Source organism: Jatropha curcas, chromosome 1 (assembly GCF_041381405.1).
Source record: "Jatropha curcas cultivar XTBG-Jc1 chromosome 1, XTBG_Jcur_1.0, whole genome shotgun sequence".
Lineage (NCBI taxonomy): Eukaryota > Viridiplantae > Streptophyta > Magnoliopsida > Malpighiales > Euphorbiaceae > Jatropha > Jatropha curcas.
Window position 1 is genome coordinate 15,937,426 of NC_143151.1, and position 19,959 is coordinate 15,957,384.

Sequence of the window (19,959 nt, forward strand, 5' to 3'; positions counted from 1 at the left end):
ATCCTCAAATGCAAAAAAGCAATACGAATATCATCTATAAAGCACAAGTACTATAGCATCACTCAGAAACATAGAAAGAAATTGGCATTTGCCTCCTCATAAATGAAAATAATCATTCTTTACAAAAGCATTCCCCAAACTGGGTCTGAATACAGGAAAGCAAGAATAAAGGAAGAAGAAAACAAGAAAAAATAAGCTGGGGCAGCTGTCTCAAGACATGTTTGAGGCCGTCTCCTGATAGTTGGTATTTTTAATATAGTTTTATTAGGATTTTTAGTATTTTTTAATTACTTTAATTAGTATTTATTTAGTTTTATTTATATTTTTGTGTAAAGCTTCCTTAAATCATATTTCACTTGATCTTGAGAAATTTTGCGGGATTTTTATAGGAAACCAGCTTGTTTCCTATCTAGGCACTGGGAGAGTCCTAATTGGGAAGAAATACAAAGCCTAAACAGTTTCCTATCTCTAAAAGATTTCTTACTCAATAAAGATTCACTTTCCTAAACGAATACGAAGATATTCCAGAAATTCTGTATAAATAGAGAGACTAGACATAGTCAAGGGAACCATTCATTGTATATTCCATCTTTTGTGCTATTGTTTTCTCTCTCTCTCCAAGACTTCAAGTATTCAAGATTTGTGTCAAGATTCAAGGAAGCCGCCCAAGCCAATCATTAACTAGTTTTTATTTCTAAACTCTTTTCTTGTTTTATTTTCAATATTCATGTTGATTATGAGAACATTTACAAGTTTAATTGAGTTTTATTTAATTACTATATTGAACTAAAACTCTCATACTAGGGATTTGATATAGCTTAATTTTGATTCCAATTTACGATATTAGATTTGCTTTTCCTTGTTCATGATATAATTTATTATTGAACTTAATGCTTCTAGGCAGAGTTTCTCCCCTGGATTGATTTATTTTATTAATCACTATCAGGAGAAGGGTTTTTGATATGAATAGGGTAATAAATTACATGAGAATAATAACTTGATGCGGAAGCTATATGGTTTGACTCATGGGGGTTTTCACAAGCTAATGACCTTAGGTTATGAATTCATAAACAAATCATAAAACTTAATGATTTAATTCATGTTTGATTGCACTATTGGAAGATAGGTAATTAGACCAGATTAAAATAGCTAACAAAACATCTGGAGAGCTTGTTAGTGATTTTATGGTTGTTTCCCCTACTTGAACAATTAAAATTGATTAACGAACTAATAAAATAAATTGGATAGAATTAAGTGAAGTCAAAATCCCTAGTAGTTTTAAATCCTTGATTTCTTTTCGTCAAATATTGTTGCTTGATTTCTTTTTGTTCTTTTTTTTATTTGTTTAATTTGATTTCTTAAAATAATTCTCCTTATTGCCGTTCAAATTATAATAGGTTAACATAATTTGGTTCTTGGTATACAATCCCTATGAAAATGATACTCTACTCATTCTATATTACTTGTTGCGATTTTCGTACACTTGCGAAAAATCACTGTCAAGTTTTTGGCGCCGTTGCTGGGGATTAGCATTATCAATATCAATCCTAATTACCCTATTATTAATTTAGACATTTTTTTCTCTTATTTAATTTCCTTTTAAGAATTATTTCAGGTGTTCATGCAAAGAAGATCAGGTAGGACTAAACCCATAACCTTTGATCCAGAAATTGAAAGAACTTGTCGCAGGAACAACGCTGCTAGAAGAACATGTGAAAGCAAGCCCGAACAGCAAGCAGACATGGTCAACGAAGACGAACTAGAAAACAGACCTCCACCTCAACATCTAGTCCGCACCTTGCGGGACTACACAACACCTACTCTTAATGGGACAGCCTCGAGTATCACGAGACCTCGGGTGGAAGCTAATAATTTTGAAATTAAACCTGCAATTATCCAAATGCTTTCCACCTCAATTCAATATGGAGGTTTACCTAGTGAAGATTCTAACGCTCATATCACAAATTTCCTGGAAATTTGCTATACTTTCAAACAGAATGGTGCTTCCGAAGATGCCATAAAATCGAGACTCTTCCCTTTCACTCTTAGGGACAAAGCACAATCTTGGTTACAATCATGCCCTGCTGGAAGTTTTACAACATGGGAGGAGTTAGCCCAAAAGTTTTTAGCAAAATTCTTTCCATCTTTAAAGACCACAAAACTGCGCAATGAGATAATGACATTTGTCCACCATGATCAAGAAAGTTCATACGAAGCTTGGGAAAGATTCAAGGACTTACTGAGAAAGTGCCCACATCACAGTTTGCCTAAATGGTTACAGGTACAGACTTTCTATAATGCATTATCTCCTAACATTAAAATCACTCTAGATGCAGCTGCAGGTGGATCTTTTGAGAGAAAAGAGATTGATGAGGCATATGACTTGATAGAGGAGATGGCAAGCAATAGCCATTATCAAAGCAACTCTGAAAGGAAGAAGACTGCAGGAGTTTATGAAATAGATGCCATTACAACACTCAATGCCAAGGTAGATAATATGGTAAGAAAATTGGACTTATTGACTACTAATCCTATCAATTCTATTATGCAAGTTTGTGACAGGTGTAATGGGCAACATGGGATTGGAGAATGCATGATAGACTCTTTGAATCCGCAAACCTTGGAACAAGTAAACTATGTGATGAATCAAGGAAGGAAGAATTACCCATACTCCAACTCCTATGATAACAGGTTGAGGAATCACCCTAATCTGTCATATGGGAATCCTAACAATGCTTTGAAAGCACCACTAGGTTTTTGTAACGCCCCAAAATTTTCAAATCTTAAAATGATATTATTTTATCGGGTCATGAATGGTGCTACAGAGAGGGGGATAATATTTTATTTAGATCCGAGGAAGATATTGAGTATAATTAACTATGAATGGATAGTGATTTACCGGTCTGTGAATAGTACAATCGGTCTGTGAATAGTACTACCGATCCGGGAGTCGGTATTATTTTGGTTCGGAAAAATTATTATATATGTTTAATATTTTCTTTAATATTTTTAGGGTATGTATGCATGATTTTTATGGGTAGAAAGTAAGTAATGAATATTTTTGGAGCATTTAGAGAATTTGTGAATAGTGAATTATGATGCTTTATTAATTAAGGAAATTGGAGGAATTATTTTTATGGAATAAATGAGAGAGTTTTGTGGAGATATATAATATTTTGAAGGAATTTCATTGGAGAATATTTGGAGCCATTAGATTAGTAGTGACTTAATCTTAGCCATCCAATTTGGAGAAAAGACCAAAATACCCCTTAGTTGCTTTATTAAAGGCAACCATCAATTATTGAGCAACAAAATTTGTCCTTCTTCTTCTCTACACGTCTCCTCCTTCTCCTCCTCCTTCTTCTTCTTCTTCTTCTTCATTTTCTTCAATTCTTACTTAGTAAACACATCAAATTCACCCATCCAACTTGATGTAAGTAATTAATCTTAGAGAGTGAAGCTAAAGAAGTAATATTTGGTGACTAATTTCAAGGAATTTGGTGATTTTCCTACTTGGGTCAAAGGGTGGAGAGCCTTCTAACAAAGATAAGGGCAAGACCAAAGCTTGAGAAGCTTTGATTAAAGCTTGTTTTAAAGGTTAGTGTTCATAAACACAATTACTTTGTTAAACTTTTTGATTTTGTGAAGTTTATACTATTTTGTGACAATTGGGAATTTTATATGAAATGATTTGATTATTGAATTTTGGTGGTATAAATGTGTTCTTGGGAGATTTCTAAGCATGCCTATATGTTGAATTGATGAGGAAAACATTTTCTTCTTCATCTTCCAAGAGTGGCAGAATCTATTGATGAATAAGGCCTTAAGTTTTCTTGTTATTCCTTGTTGGTTTATGCTCTTAGGATGATGTTTGATGAGTATTTAGTATGTGGTAGAAATCTCTACCTTGTATCTTTGTTGTTCATGTTCTTTTCATGGTGGAAGAAAACTGAATTTGGGAAACAATGTTATTGGGTGAGATTAAGGACTAGTTTTCGACCATTTCTTTTTCCATTTGTGTCTGAGTCCTTCATGAAAGTTGTAGGTATACTTCTTAGATTTCCAACCCATCCTCTTGTGTCCAATTTGGAGATATATAGCTCAAATTATGATTGAAATACCCAAACTGACTCTGTTATGTCGGGCCATATGCATCACTGAATTGAGTGCCCATTTTGACCACTATAATGACAAGATTAGGTTCTGAGTTCTTCATGAAAGTTGTTTCCCTGTGTCTTGAGATTTCTATGGTTTTGGATTGGTTTAATTTGAGTGTTTGGTTAAGTAGGAATTTAATAAACATTGGACTTAGTTCTGCTGAATCAGGTCTGGACTGTTGGTCTGTATTCCTAGCTTCTGTTTGCCACCTTACACGTTGATCTGGGCTGTGGCCCCTTCATAACATTTCTATAATTTTGTCTTAGCTTTCTAATGAATCTAATTGCATTCAATGTGGAGACCTATAACTCACGTTATGTCTTAAAAACACAGCAAAGGTCAAGGATATTTTAATGCTGAAAATTTCCTATGCCTTGACTCATAGGTTTATTTGGATAAATGTATGTATGAATCATGTGTGATGAGGTTCTCTTGATTATTTGTATGCTTGAGGATTGATTTGACAAAAATAAGATATAAGGTTGAAAAGTGGTATTGTGGATATGTTTAAATGGATATAAATGGGAAAAATTGTTGGAAATTTTGGAATAAAGTGTGGAATTAGTTTAGATAATGCATGATGAGGATAGAAATGGATACCTTGGTGCATAAGAGTTATGTTAGTATGCTTGGTTGGAGAAGGAAATTCCTCCCCTTGGTTTTCATTAAGAGGCCAAACCACTCTAGGGTGGTAAGGCTTACTTAATTATTTTTTTTTATGGTATAAGTATGACATAAGTATGATTTTATATGATAAGAAGTTTCTTATGATAAATTTCATTATGATGTTAAGAAAGTTTTAAAAGAAAAGGAATTTATGAGAAATTTTCCTATATTAAGTATATATATCTATATATATATATTTTCAATATTTCCTTTGAAGAATGTGGTAATTTTTGTAAGTTGTAAGTTGAGAAATTTTGAAATGATGGGTATTAAGAAATGAAGAGTTTTGTGAAAGAATGATTGAAGAATTATTACTTTTGTGAAAGAATGATTTCGATTTGGGCTCTACTATACATGATTGAAACGTGGTATGATGAGATTGATTTTGTTACGTGAAGCTATGATCATATGCTAGGGTTATCAGCCCTTATAAATAGGCGGACGCGCTTATTTGTGTGATGGGGGTGGTGCTTTCATAGGCCACGGTGGTGCTTTCACAGGCCACGATTGTGTGATGGGGGTGGTGCTTTCATAGGCCATGATTGTGTGATGGGGGTGGTGCTTTCATAGGCCACGGTGGTGCTTTCATAGGCCACGGTGGTGCTTTCATAGGCCACGATCAAATATGCTTATGTTCATTCTGTATTAGTACGAGCCTTAACTAAAGAATGAACATATTTGTATTTATAATCGTCTTATTGCTTTCAAAGTATTTGAATTAAACGAATGAGATCATATTATTTTAGTAAACCTTACTTTGGAAATTAATGATTATGTTATCAAATGAATTTTCAAAGCATGATATTCAGGTACATGTGTATTGGTATAATAAATGTGCAAGTAATGATTTAATAAATGTAAATGTAATTTGATATTTCTTTATGTTATTAATTAATAGTTTATTTGATATTTCTTTTGCTATAAATGTAAATGTCTGTGGAAATTTAATGATTTTATGTAATTTGTGTTTTAAGTAAGTTGTCATCGCAACTTTAGTAAGTATGTGAATTATGAGCACCACTGAGTTTTATACTCAGCGCGTCGATTTTTATCACGCGCAGGTTAAAGACTGTGGTTGCTGCTTGAAGACTAGAAGAGTAGCATCAGAGCAGAAGTGACTATTGTGGTAGTAGTAGATTGAAATTTATGTAATTAAGAATTATGGCATGTAAAAGTATTATATTTTCGGAGATTGTGTTATTTGCATTATAACTTAAGCATGTAATCAGCAATTATGTTGGTGTATATATATTCGGAGATAAGCTTAAGATTCATATACTGAATGTATTTAAGTGATGATTATTAAAATGTTATTGAGGAATTATCTAATTATGAAAATATTAAAGTGCTATTGTGTTGTTATTGGAGTTTGATGGGGTTTGGAGTTTGAATTTGGGAGTGCTTTGTATTCATATGTTTGGCAACTTTTATTTTTAGGGGAAACTCTTGCAGTTTTTCTGTAGGACTCTCCCAAATCATTTTCAAAACAAAATATTATTACTTGCTAAACTTGTGAATACTCAATCACTTCTAATTCATAATATGGAAATTGATTTATATGGAGGTTAGGACGGTGCCTCCAGCATCGAATGTGGCATCCACCGTCGGGTCTTTCAGGATTGGGCGGCAGGTGTTACAGTTTTATTCCTCAAGAGAAGAAATCTCATGATGATCTCCTTGCTTCCCTTTCTAAATCGCACATGGACTTCATGAACGAAACCAGAGAAAACAACAAAATCCAGCAAGCTGCGATAAGAAATTTGGAGATTCAGCTAGGACAATTCGCAAACATGATGGCATCCCGACCTCAAGGTACGTTACCTAGTAATACTAAAAAGAATCCTAAAGAATAGGTACAGGCTATCACCTTGAGAAGTGGCAAATAGTTAGAAGAACCACCAAAGATAGAAAAGAAAAAGGAAGAGCAGAAAAGAGTTCCCATCATCAACCTAGAAGAGCAAGAAGAAGTGAAACCCTATGTTCCACCTGTTCCCTTTCCACAAAGATTAAAGAAAGCATAAGATGACAAAAGCTTCCTTAAATTTCTTGATGTCTTCAAAAAGCTTCAAATTAACATTCCTTTTGCTGAAGCTCTCACTCAAATGCCCAGTTATGCAAAATTTCTAAAAGAAATCCTGAGCAAGAAACGACAAATTGATGATCAAGGAATGGTAATGTTAACTGAGGAGTGTAGTGCAATTATTCAAAATAAATTGCCTCCAAAGTTAAAAGATCCAGGAAGTTTTTCTATCCCTTGCAATATTGGTAATCTTGATTTTGAAAAAGCTTTAGTAGATTTAGGTGCTAGCATTAACCTTATGTCTTATGAAGTTTTTAAGATGTTAGGAATGGGAGAGCTAAAGCCAACAAGGATGTCTCTACAATTAGCAGATCGATCAATCAAATATCCAAGAGGAATTGTAGAAGATGTGCTTGTAAAGGTAGGTACATTTATCTTCCCTGTTGATTTTGTTATTCTTGATATTGATGAAGATAGGGAAGGATCTTTAATCCTAGGAAGACCCTTTCTTGCAACTGTAAGAGCATTGATTGATGTATATGAAGGCAAATTAACTTTAAGGGTTGGACAAGAGGAAATTGTTTTTGATGTTCTTAAATCTTGTAAACTTCCTATGGACTATAATGATTGCTTTCGAATTGATGTTGTTGATGAATGTGTGGAAAATACTTTGCATATTAAAGATTGACATTAATGATTCAAGCATCATGAATGAGAAAGAGAGTGAACCACCAAAGTAAGAACTGAAATAGCTTCCATCTCAGTCAAAACATGCATTCTTAGGTGAGAATCATTCTTTTCCTGTTATTATTTCTTCTCACTTAACACTTGATCAAGAGGAAAGGTTATTGCAGGTTCTTCGAAAACATAAGAAAAAGCACTAGGGTGGTCGATTTCAGACCTACAGGGAATAAGTCCAAGTGTATGAATGCATAAGATCCTGATGGAGGAAGACTATAAACCTTCAATCGAGCATCAAAGGCGATTGAACCCGAATATGAAGGAGGTAGTCAAGGCTGAAATCATAAAACTTTTGGATGCTGGCATTATTTATCCAATTTCCGATAGTAGTTAGGTAAGTCCTGTTCAAGTCGTTCCAAAGAAGGGAGGTATGACAGTTATCTCTAACGAAAATAATGAATTAATTCCCACTCGAACAGTCACAGGTTGGCGTGTATGCATTGATTATAGGAAGTTGAACAAAGCAACACGCAAAGACCACTTCCCTTTACCCTTTATTGATCAAATGCTTGAAAGACTTGCATGTTATCCCTATTATTGTTTTTTGATGGTTATTTTGGATACTTCCAAATACCTATTGCTCCCGAAGATCGAGAGAAAACCACTTTCAATTGCCCTTATGGCACTTTTGCCTATAGGAGAATGCCTTTTGGATTATGCAATGCTCCTGCAACTTTTTAAAGATGCATGATGTCCATATTTTCTGACATGGTAGAAAAATTTATTGAAATATTCATGGATGATTTTTCCGTGTTTGGTTCCTCTTTTGATACATGTCTTTATAACCTATCTTTTGTAATGCAACGATGCGAGGACACTAACCTTGTGTTGAATTGGGAAAAATGTCATTTTATGGTTAGTGAAGGTATTGTTCTAGGGCATAAAATCTCACAAAAAGGAATTGAAGTGGACAAAGCCAAAATCAAGGTAATTGAAAAGCTACCCCCTCCAAATTCAGTGAGAGGAATAAGGAGCTTTCTTAGCCATGCAGGATTCTATAGGAGATTTATCAAGGACTTCTCCAATATCACAAAACCTCTTTGTAATTTATTAGTTAAAGATGTTCCTTTTAATTTTGACAAAGAGTGTTTGAATGCTTTTAACAGGTTGAAGAAAGAGTTGATCTCAGCCCATATCATTGCTACACTAGATTGGACTCTCCCCTTTGAGCTTATGTGTGATGCTAGTGATCATGCTGTTGGAGCTGTTCTTGGGCAAAGAAAGGAAAAGAAGTTGCACGTCATTTACTATGCTAGTCGCACATTGAATGATGCACAATTAAATTATGCCACCACTGAAAAAGAACTGCTAGCTATTATTTTTGCTTTTGACAAATTTAGGGCCTATTTAATTAGAGCCAAAAAAATAGTTTACACTGATCACTCTGCTATTAAGTATTTGATAGAGAAGAAAGATGCAAAGCCGAGATTAATCCGTTGGGTTCTTTTGTTACAGGAATTTGATCTAGAAATTCACGATAAGAAAGGAACTGAAAACCTCGTAGCCGACCACCTTTCCAGGCTAAAATTGGGGGAAGAAGATGCAACGGAATTGCAAATCAATGAAGCCTTTCCCCATGAACATCTTCTCCTATTGGCAAACACACAAGCTCCATGGTATGCCAATATAGTTAACTACCTTGTTTGCAAAATCACTCCTTCCAATCTTTCTTATTAACAAAAGAAAAAGTTTTTCCATGATATTAAATACTATTATTGGGAGGAGCCATTTTTGTTCAAATATTGTAGTGATCAGCTATTTCGATGATGTATACCAGAAGAGGAATAGAGAGTGTCTTTAGATTCTGTCATTCAATGGAATGTGGGGGACACTTTGGAGCAAGCAAGACAGCAGCACGTATCTTGGAAAGCGGTTTGTATTGGCCTAAGTTATTTAAAGATGCTTTTAACTTTGTTCGTCTTTGTGATCGTTGTCAAAGGTTAGGTAACATCTCGAAGCGACATGAGATGCCCTTAAACAGCATCCTTGAAGTAGAGATCTTTGATGTCTGGGGCTTAGAATTCATGGGACCTTTTCCATCATCTTACTCCAACCAATACATTCTAGTGGCAGTGGACTATGTCTCAAAATGGGCAGAAGCTGTTGCTCTTCCAAATAATGATGCTCAAAGTGTAATGAACTTTATCAAGAAATATATTTTCACACGTCATGGCACCCCCAGGGCAATAATCACAGACATAGGTAAGCATTTTTGCAACAAATACTTAGATTCCCTTCTTTCAAAATATGGTGTTACTCATCGTGCAGGTACTCCATATCATCCTCAAACAAGTGGACAAGTAGAAGTCACCAATAGGGAAATCAAGAAGATTTTGGAGACCACTGTTGGACAATCTAGGAAGGACTGGTCTAAGAAACTCGATGATGCTCTATGAGCTTACAGAATCGCATTCAAAACACCAATCGGTATGTCTCCATATCGCATGGTCTATTGTAAGGCTTGTCACCTTCCTGTTGAGTTAGAACACAAAGCATATTGGGCAATTCAATTTCTTAACTTTAATGCTAAGGAAGTTGGTCAAAAACAGTTGCTTCAATTAAATATGATGGATAAAATGCGCCTCCATGCTTATGAGAATGCCAAAATATATAAGGACTACACCAAACAATGGCATGATAAGCACATTATCCTGAGGAATCTAAAGGTAAGACAGTAAGTATTACTCTATAACTCCAGAATCCATCTCTTTCCTGGTAAGTTGCGCTCTAGATGGTCTGGTCCATTCACGATCAAAGAAATTTTTCCACATGGGGCCATCGAAATAGTGGATGGTAATCGGAGTTTCAAAGTTAATGCTCAACATTTGAAAGTTTATCAAAATGAAAACTTTGATCCAGTCAAAAATATCATCATCTTGTTTAACCTGAACTTGGTTGAGTGCGTCGAGCTTAAACGACGTTAAATAAAAGCGCTTGTGCGAGACAACCCAAATCATTTTTTCTCAAATTTCTTGTTTCAAGTTATTTTTGTTATTTCTGTTACAAATTTTCCCAAAGTTTCTCCATAATTGTTCCTCTATTTTAGTCAAAATTCTTTCAGGTTCAAGTTGAAGTCCACAGGATGACACGCCCTAGCCGTGCTCAGCAACACGGTAGTGCTTCACAAGGTAAAAATCACTCTTAAAGGTCAGAGGCTAGCACGCCCTGACCTTGCACCACAGCACGCCCGTGCTAATACATGACAAGGGATTGCAGCTAGCACGCCCTGAGCGTGCCCCAGGACATGCCTGTGTGACCAGAAAGGAGAAATTCACTTCACAAGTCAGAGGTGCGCACACCCCAGCCGTGCCCTCCAGCACGCCCGTGCCAGATAAGTGTAGTTTTTGTCTATAGGTCAGAGCTGCGCACGCCCAAGCCGTGCCTAATAGCACGCCCGTGCCCGAAAACCGCCTCAAAGAATAAGAAGCGCGCACGGCCAGGGCATGCCAGGCAGCATGCCCGTGCCACGAGCAGATCTGTGCATTAAAATGCGCCACTATTTGAAGCGCACGCCCTCATATCCTCCTTTCCCACAACGCACGCCCTAGCCGCCTAACCTCCCCTCTCTATTTTTCTCTATTTTTTCCCTCTTTTTCTCTCATCCAAACACACAAAAACACCAAATTCCTTCATTTTTCTCCATCATCATGCTTACCCGATACAAGCGTAGCTGACCCACCTCTTCTGTGGCTGCTCGACAACGACCCATTGCTCACCCTTCCGCTGCTCCTCCTCCACCCATTCCACCTCCTGCAACTCCGGCTCCTCCTCCATTTGAAATTAGCTCACCGGAACAACAAGAAAGGTACACAAACTTTCTCTTCGTCCTATTTTACCAAATCGGTTTATTGATGAGAATGCATTGGCACAAGTGGGGCTTAGGGATGCTGTTTTAGAACCCCTTAGGCGTATTAGATGGGAATAATTTATCAATATGAAAGACCTTGTTTATGCACCTCTCACATTAGAGTTTTTGAGTTCTTATTCCTCCCTTATTCGCCTATTTAATTTCCCTAGCAAAATTGAATTTCGGTTGTTTGGGAGAAATTATGAACTTTCTGTCCATGAGGTTAGTCATATATTCGAATTTCCTACTGAAAATGCTCAAAATCGAATACCTACAGAATTTAATGATTGCAGTACATGGAGTGATCTGACTGGGGAATATAATTATAATCCTAGGTTTTCGAAAGCCTCCAAATTGAGAAACCCTGCCCTGAGATATATTCACAAATTCTTAGCCAACACTGTTTTTGGGCAAAACGAGAGTGATGGGTTACTCAGCCGCAACGAATTATATTTCTTTTGGGCTATTAATTAGGGAATTTTTGTAACAGACTGATTTTTTTTAGTGTCGGTAATAGTGATTTACCGGTCTGTGAATAGTACCATCGGTCCGGAACTTGGTATTATTTTAGTCCGGAAAAATTACTATGCATAGTTAATATTTTATTTACTATTTTTGGAGCATGTTTGCATGATTTAGGTGGGTAGAAAATATTTAATGAATATTTTTGGAGAGTTTATGTATTGAATGCATAATATTTCTAGTGTGGTATATTAAGAAATAAATGAGGAATTATTTTAGTGGAGTTAATTTAATTAATTGGTGGAGTTAAATAAGAAGTAGAAGAGAATTATTTGAGGAATATTTAGAGCCATTGGATGAGATTACTTAGGACTTGATCTTAGCCACACATTTGCATGATTTTAGGAAGTCAAATTTGACTTTGGCACTTAAAGTAAACACCACAACACTTATTTCTTTCTTCTCTTCTCCTTATCCACGCCATCTCCATCTTCTTCCTCTTTCTTTCATTTCTTCATTTTCTTACCTCCAAATTTACCACCAAACTACCTAATTAAATCATAGATTAGTACTTAATTCTTAAGAATTAAGAAGTAGAAGTTGAGTTTGGTGATTAAAACCAAAGAGAAGTGAAGTTACCATTGAAGCAAGTAAGTTGTGATTTTGAGTTTTGTGAATTGTTAAGTAGAATTCATGGTTTAGACATGTTATTGATGCATTAAATCATGGTCCAACTATTTCTTTTGTTAAGTTTTGCTTGTAATGTTGATTTTTCATGCTTTGAAGAGGTTGGAGAACCATCCTCAAAGGGGAAAGAGAAAGCCAAGGAGTAAGGCTTTCCAAGCTTTTTCAAGCTTGTTAATAAGGTTAGTGCAATCATAATTTCACTTGTTTAAGTTGTTTTTACATGGTTAGGGTTTTGAATATATTTTGGGAACTTTGTATGTTTTGTTGAAATTGCTGAATTTTAATGTGAGATGTGTTCTGCCGTGGGATTGGAACTCATTTTTGACCCCTTTATACTTCCCATTTGTTTCTGACTTCTTCATTAAAGTTGTAGCTCTATTTCTCAGCTTTTCAAAACATATTCTTATGTCCAATTTCAATACTTGTAGCTCAACTTATGAGTGAAATACCAAAACTGGTTCTGTTATGGTGTCTTCCCTGTATATCCGAAATGATTGTCCATTTTGACCACTCAAATGGCAACATAACGTTTTATGTTCTTCATAAAAGTTATATATTTACTTCTTATCTTTCCAACCCATCCTCTTGTGTCCAAATTGGAGATACATAGCTCAATTTATGGCTCAAACACCCAAACTGACTCTGTTGTGTCGAGCCACATGCATTACTAAATTGAGTGCCCATTTTGACCACTATAATGATAAGATTAGGTTCTGAGTTCTTCATAAAAGTTGTTTCCCTGTGTCTTGAGAATTCTCTCGTTTTGGATTGGTTTCATTTGAGTGTTTGGTGAAGTAGGAATTCAAGAAACATTGGACTTGGTTCTGCTAAATCAGGTCTGATCTGTTGGTCTGTGTTCTGAGCTTTTGTTTGCTATCTTACTCTGTGATCTGGGCTGTGGTCCCTTCTGAATATTTGTAGCATTTTGTCTGAGCTTTCTAATGAATCTGATTTCATGCAATTTGGAGACCCATAACTCAATTTATGTGTTAAAAACCCAGCAGAGGTCAAGTTTATGGAAATGCTGAAAAGTTCTTGATTTATGTACTTTTCTACTATATTAAGTATATATACATTTATAGTGTTTTGAGTAAAACTTTTGAACTGATGAGTACTAAATGAAGAGGTTTTGAGTTATAATTATTGCTTTTGTGAAAGAATGTTTTTGATTTGGGCTCTACTATGCATGATTGAAACGTGGTATGATGAGATGGATTTTCTTATTGTGAAGCTATGATCATATGCTAGGGTTATCAGCCCTTATAAATAGGCGGACGCGCTTATTGTGTGATGGGGTGGTGCTTTCATAGGCCACGGTGGTGCTTTCATAGGCCACGACTGTGTGATGGGGGTGGTGCTTTCATAGGCCACGGTGGTGCTTTCATAGGCCATGAGTATGTAATGGGGGTGGCGCTAATATAGGCCACGATCAAATCTGCTTATGTTCATTCTGCATGAGTATGAGCCTTAACGAAAAATGAAATTTTGTTGTTGCTATAAAAGAATGAAGACATATTTGTATTTATAATCTTCTCATTTCTTTCAAAGTATTTGAATTAAATGAATGCGATTTCGGTATTTATATAGTTGAGTAATTTAAGTTTTGCCTTGGCTTTTATTGTTAATTTAATTGTTGGTTATTTAGCACCACTGAGTCTTCCACTCAGCGCGTTGATTTTTATCACGGGCAGGTTAAGAGCGGAGGGTGTTCTTAAAGACCAGAGGACAAGCATCAGAGTAGAGATCACATTTTGGGTAGGATATTTTGTAAATGGTGATTTTTGGCATGTATGTAAAGATTGTATTATGGAGGTTGTATATAATAAGTTTATAATGTATTAAGAGTTATGATTATTGAAGGAAATAACATCTTATTATATTTTTGGTGTATGATGATTATATATTCCTTGAAAAGAATGTGTTTAGACTATGATGCGTATGTTGATGGATATTTAGAAGTGCTTGTGGTATGTTATGTTGAATTGGAGTTTTGGGGTTTGGAGAAAATTGGAAGTGTGTATATTTTCTTTGTGTGGCAAGTTAATTTTTAGGGGAAACTCTTGCGAAATTTTCGTAGGAATTTCCTTAAATATTATTTTTGTTAACAAAAAAAAAAAAAGAAAAAAAAAAAAAAACAAAACAAAACGTTAATTACCTGCCTCCTTATGAAAATTTAACCACTTCTAATTTGTGATCTAGCTTTAATAAGTGACATAAGACGGTGCTCCGGCACTGATTGTGGCATCCGCCGTCTGGTTCTCCGGGATTGACCGGTGGGTGTTACATTTTGTGGTATCAGAGCATAGGTTTAGACGATTCTAGGATATATTATTTGGTATGAGAGTTTATCCGATTTGGAGTCATGATATAAGTGATTTAAGTTAAGTATATGCCATATTAGTCTATTTTGGGAATTTCTCTCTGATGCGAATCCACTGGTCTTTGTAGGTATTTAGTGATGTCTCAGCGCCTGCCGGATGAGGAGGTGGACAGTTATGTCCCTCTAGAGGGTGCTATGTTAGAGGGCGGTAGGCTAGCCGGTGGTGATGCTGGTGGGATTTTGGGTTCTGATGCAGAGCGCGCCTCAGCTGTAGGGCAGGCTACTGCGGGTCCTGCGGGGCCTAATCAGGGTGATTTGGTACAGCAGTTGGTAGCTGCATTGAGGCAGGCTGCGGGAGCTGTTCCCCAGGCTCCAGTCGCACCAGCCCCTGTTCCAGTTCATACCCCGGTAGAGAGACTGAGGAAGTATCGTGTTGAGGATTTTATGGGTCGGAGAGATGATGATCCTTCTGCAGCAGAATTTTGGCTCCAAGCTACAGAGAGGGTTTTGGACCAGATGCAGTGTACTCCTGCAGATAGATTGATTTGTGCTGTTTCCTTGCTAAAGGAAGAGGCTTACCTATGGTGGGAGTCTATGGTGAAGACAGCGAGAGCTGAGGATATTACTTGGGATTTCTTTCTCTCTGCTTTTCGGGAGAAATATGTAGGGGAGTTATACACAGATCAGAGGATAGCAGAGTTCCTTGAGCTTAGGCAGGGACGGATGACTGTCTCCGAGTATGAGCGGGAGTTTCTGCGGTTGAGTAGGTATGCTTCTAAGTTGGTCCCTACTGAGGCAGATCGGTGTAAGCGGTTTCGGAAGGGGTTACTAGATGAGTATAGGATGCACTTGACATCCCAGCCCCACACTACATTAGCTGGTTTGGTGAAGGCTGCTACAGAGCTTGAGCTTATTCGGAATGAGAGACAGGCCAGAGGTCAGAGGATCCAGCAGAGCAGTCAGTATAAGAGATTTCAGAGTGCTACGTCTGGACAGACTTCAGGGGTCCAGTCTAGTAGCAAGAGATTTAGAGGCGGACTGCAGATGGGGGCCAGACCGGGCCAGACAGTTGGTCGGGGTATAGTTCCGAGATCAGCTCCTCCGGTTTCATCTGTTGCTAGTGGTGGAGGTGCTACATGGCCAGGTCTACCGATTTGCAGTCAGTGTGGCAGGAGGCATGTTGGGGTGTGTTGGGGAACTACTATGAGAGCTTGCTATAGATGTGGATCCACTGAGCATATAATTAGGGATTGTCCTATGACTGTGACTCGTCCAGCTCACCAGGTTGGGAGGCCAGCTTCCTATGTTCAGAGAGGCAGAGGGAGAGGCCGTAGTGAGGGATATAGTACTAGGAGTGAGAGACCTGTGTCTGAGACTGTGGAGAGACCAGAGGCTAGAGCACAGGCGAGAGCTTATGCCATTAGGACCAGGGAGCAGCGGGATGCGGCGGACGTCATTGCAGGTACCTTCTCTATCTTTGACACTTTTGTACTTGCTTTGATTGATCCGGGCTCCACGCATTCATACATATGCATACATGTGGGTAGACTGGGTAGTATGCATGCTGAGACATTAGAGCACAGCGTTGAGGTTACTAGCCCTTTGGGTCAGAGTGTAGTAGTTGATCGGGTGTATAGAGATTGCCTTGTAGTCATTCATGGGTATGTATTTCCGGGTGATTTGATAGAGTTGCCTTTTCGGGAGTACGATGTGATATTGGGTATGGATTGGTTGTCTAGACATGGGGTCATTGTTGATTGTAGATGTAAGAGGATTACAGTCCAGACTTCATCTGGTGAGGAGATTGTAGTTGTGGGTGAGAGGTCGGATTACCTCTCTAACGTTATTTCTGCTTCTACTGCGAGAAGACTTATCCAGCATGGTTGTGAGGCCTACTTAGCCTGTGTACTTGTTCCAGAGTTAGAAGCTCCTAGTGTCCATGATATACCCACAGTATGTGATTTTTCGGATGTGTTTCCAGAGGAGTTGCCTGGTTTACCTCCTGAGAGAGAGGTTGAGTTTGGTATTGAGGTTATGCCTGGTACTGCACCGATATCCATTGCTCCGTATCGGATGGCGCCTGCTGAATTGAAAGAGTTAAAGATTCAGATTCAGGAGTTGCTTGATAAGGGTTTTATTCGTCCTAGTGTATCTCCATGGGGTGCTCCAGTATTGTTTGTAAAGAAGAAGGATGGCTCACTTAGGTTGTGTATTGACTACAGACAACTTAACAAAGTTACTGTGAAGAATCGATATCCATTGCCTCGGATAGATGATTTGTTTGATCAGTTGAGAGGGGCTAGTGTATTCTCGAAGATAGATCTGAGATCAAGTTATCATCAGCTAAGGGTGAAGGGATTAGATGTACCTAAGACTGCTTTCAGGACACGCTACGGTCACTATGAGTTTTTAGTGATGCCATTTGGGTTGACTAATGCTCCAGCAGTGTTTATGGACCTGATGAACCGGATCTTCCATCCTTATTTGGATCAGTTCGTGGTGGTTTTTATTGATGATATTTTGGTGTACTCTCCGACTAGAGAGGATCATGATCATCACCTACGAACAGTTCTGCAGACCTTGAGAGACCGACAGTTGTATGCCAAGCTCAGTAAGTGTGAATTTTGGTTGACTGAGATTGCTTTCTTAGGGCATGTTGTTTCTGCAGAGGGTATTCGGGTGGACCCGAAGAAGATTGAGGCAGTGCTTGATTGGAAGCCACCTACTAATGTCACAGAGATTCGCAGTTTCTTAGGTTTGGCTGGATATTACAGGAGGTTTGTCAAGGGGTTTTCTCTTATTGCAGCCCCTTTGACTAGACTTCTCCGTAAGGATGTCCGTTTTGAGTGGACTGATAGATGCAAGAGTAGCTTTGAGAAGCTTAAGGCGATGCTTACTGAGGCTCCAGTTTTGACACAGCCAGCTCCAGGCAGACCATATGATGTTTATAGTGATGCTTCGCATAATGGTTTGGGTTGTGTGCTTATGCAGGAGGGCAAGGTGATTGCTTATGCTTCCCGGCAGCTGAAGCCACATGAAAAGAACTACCCTACCCATGATTTGGAGTTAGCAGCTATTGTGTTTGCCTTGAAGATTTGGAGACATTACTTATATGGTGAGAAATGCCACTTGTATACGGATCATAAGAGCCTTAAGTATTTGCTTACACAGAGAGAGCTTAACCTGAGGCAGTGCAGATGGTTAGAGCTACTTAAGGACTATGAGTTCACTATTGATTACCACCCGGGTAGAGCTAATGTAGTGGCAGATGCACTCAGTAGAAAGGCATTAGTTGCTCTTCGTGCTATGAATGCACACTTAACTGTGACTAAAGATGGTGCTCTTGTAGCAGAGCTTATGGTGAAACCTAGCCTACTGCAGCAGATTAGAGATGCACAGCAGGGTGATGAGACTATTGCCTTGTGGAAAGGCCTAGTCAGAGAGGGTAAGAAGAAGGGATTTGAGATTAGAGAGGACTGCTTGTACTTTGAGGATCGGATTTGTGTGCCTAAAATTTCAGAGTTGAGAAAGAGTATCTTAAAGGAAGCTCATAGTAGTCCCTATGCTATGCATCCTGGCAGTAATAAGATGTATCATGATTTGAAATCACAGTATTGGTGGCCGGCGATGAAGAGGGATATCACAGATTATGTGTCGAGGTGTTTGACATGCCAGCAAGTGAAAGCAGAGCATCAGTTTCCTTCTGGTTTGTTACACCCTACTTCTATTCCAGAGTGGAAATGGGATAAAGTTACTATGGATTTTGTGACTGGATTGCCTTTAACTCCTAAAAAGAAAGATGCTATATGGGTAATAGTTGACAGGCTAACTAAGTCGGCACACTTTCTTCCTGTTAGGACTGACTTCACCATGGAGCAGTATGCAGAGCTTTATATAGATGAGATAGTGAGATTACATGGGGTTCCTTCTTCCATCATTTCAGATAGAGATCCGAGATTTACTTCTAGATTTTGGAAGAAGCTACATGAGGCTTTGGGTACTAAACTGCATTTCAGCACAGCTTTTCATCCTCAGACTGATGGTCAGTCAGAGCGGGTTATTCAGATTTTGGAGGATATGTTAAGAGCTTGTGCTATTGAGTTTGAAGGCAGTTGGGAGAAGTACATTCGACTTACTGAATTTGCCTACAATAACAGTTATCAGTCGAGCATTCAGATGGCTCCCTTCGAAGCACTATATGGCAGGAGATGTAGGACTCCACTGTGTTGGTCGGAATTGAGTGAGGGTAAGATTATAGGTCCAGATTTGATTCGAGACACAGAGGATAAGGTCAGAATTATCAGAGATAGATTGAAAACAGCTTCAGATCGTCAGAAATCTTATGCGGATTTGAAGAGGAAAGATATAGAGTATGCAGTGGGAGATAAGGTTTTCCTTAAGGTATCTCCGTGGAAAAAGATATTGAGATTTGGAAGAAAGGGTAAGCTTAGTCCTAGGTTCATTGGTCCATATGAGATCATTGAGCGTGTGGGTCCATTAGCCTATAGACTAGCTTTACCACCAGACCTGGATAGGATACATAATGTTTTCCACGTGTCTATGTTGAGGAGGTATCGGTCCGACCCATCACATGTGATACCAGTTGATTCTGTTACCATAGAGCCAGATTTGACTTATGAGGAAGAACCAGTGAGGATACTTGCGAGGGAAATCAAGGAACTAAGGAATAAGAGAATTCCTTTGGTAAAGGTCCTTTGGAGAAACCATAAGACCGAGGAAGCTACATGGGAAAGTGAATATATTATGAGACAACAGCATCCTCAGTTATTTACACCAGGTAAATTCGAGGACGAATTTCTTTTAAAGGGGGGAGAACTGTAACAGACTGATTTTTTTTAGTGTCGGTAATAGTGATTTACCGGTCTGTGAATAGTACCATCGGTCCGGAACTTGGTATTATTTTAGTCCGGAAAAATTACTATGCATAGTTAATATTTTATTTACTATTTTTGGAGCATGTTTGCATGATTTAGGTGGGTAGAAAATATTTAATGAATATTTTTGGAGAGTTTATGTATTGAATGCATAATATTTCTA

General features: G+C 37.9%; 1 protein-coding gene, 1 long non-coding RNA gene and 1 other non-coding gene across 3 annotated transcripts; 2 read left to right on the forward strand and 1 right to left on the reverse strand.

Moving 5' to 3' along the window:
• Nucleotides 1–2,158: 2,158 nt before the first annotated feature.
• On the reverse strand, nucleotides 2,159–2,265 carry LOC149499054 (small nucleolar RNA R71). Its single transcript, XR_016319073.1, has one exon. It is a non-coding gene; the product is annotated as a small nucleolar RNA R71 (small nucleolar RNA).
• Nucleotides 2,266–6,926: 4,661 nt separating this feature from the next.
• LOC149499055 (uncharacterized) lies at nucleotides 6,927–7,532 on the forward strand. Its single transcript, XM_089721802.1, has one exon. It carries the CDS (start codon nucleotides 6,927–6,929, stop codon nucleotides 7,530–7,532), a length of 606 nt encoding a protein of 201 aa, XP_089577928.1.
• A 4,519-nt stretch (nucleotides 7,533–12,051) lies between these two features.
• Nucleotides 12,052–14,511, forward strand: LOC149499056 (uncharacterized). The gene is made up of 3 exons (XR_016322907.1): nucleotides 12,052–12,544; nucleotides 12,681–12,760; nucleotides 14,273–14,511. It is a non-coding gene; the product is annotated as an uncharacterized LOC149499056 (long non-coding RNA).
• Nucleotides 14,512–19,959: the final 5,448 nt, after the last annotated feature.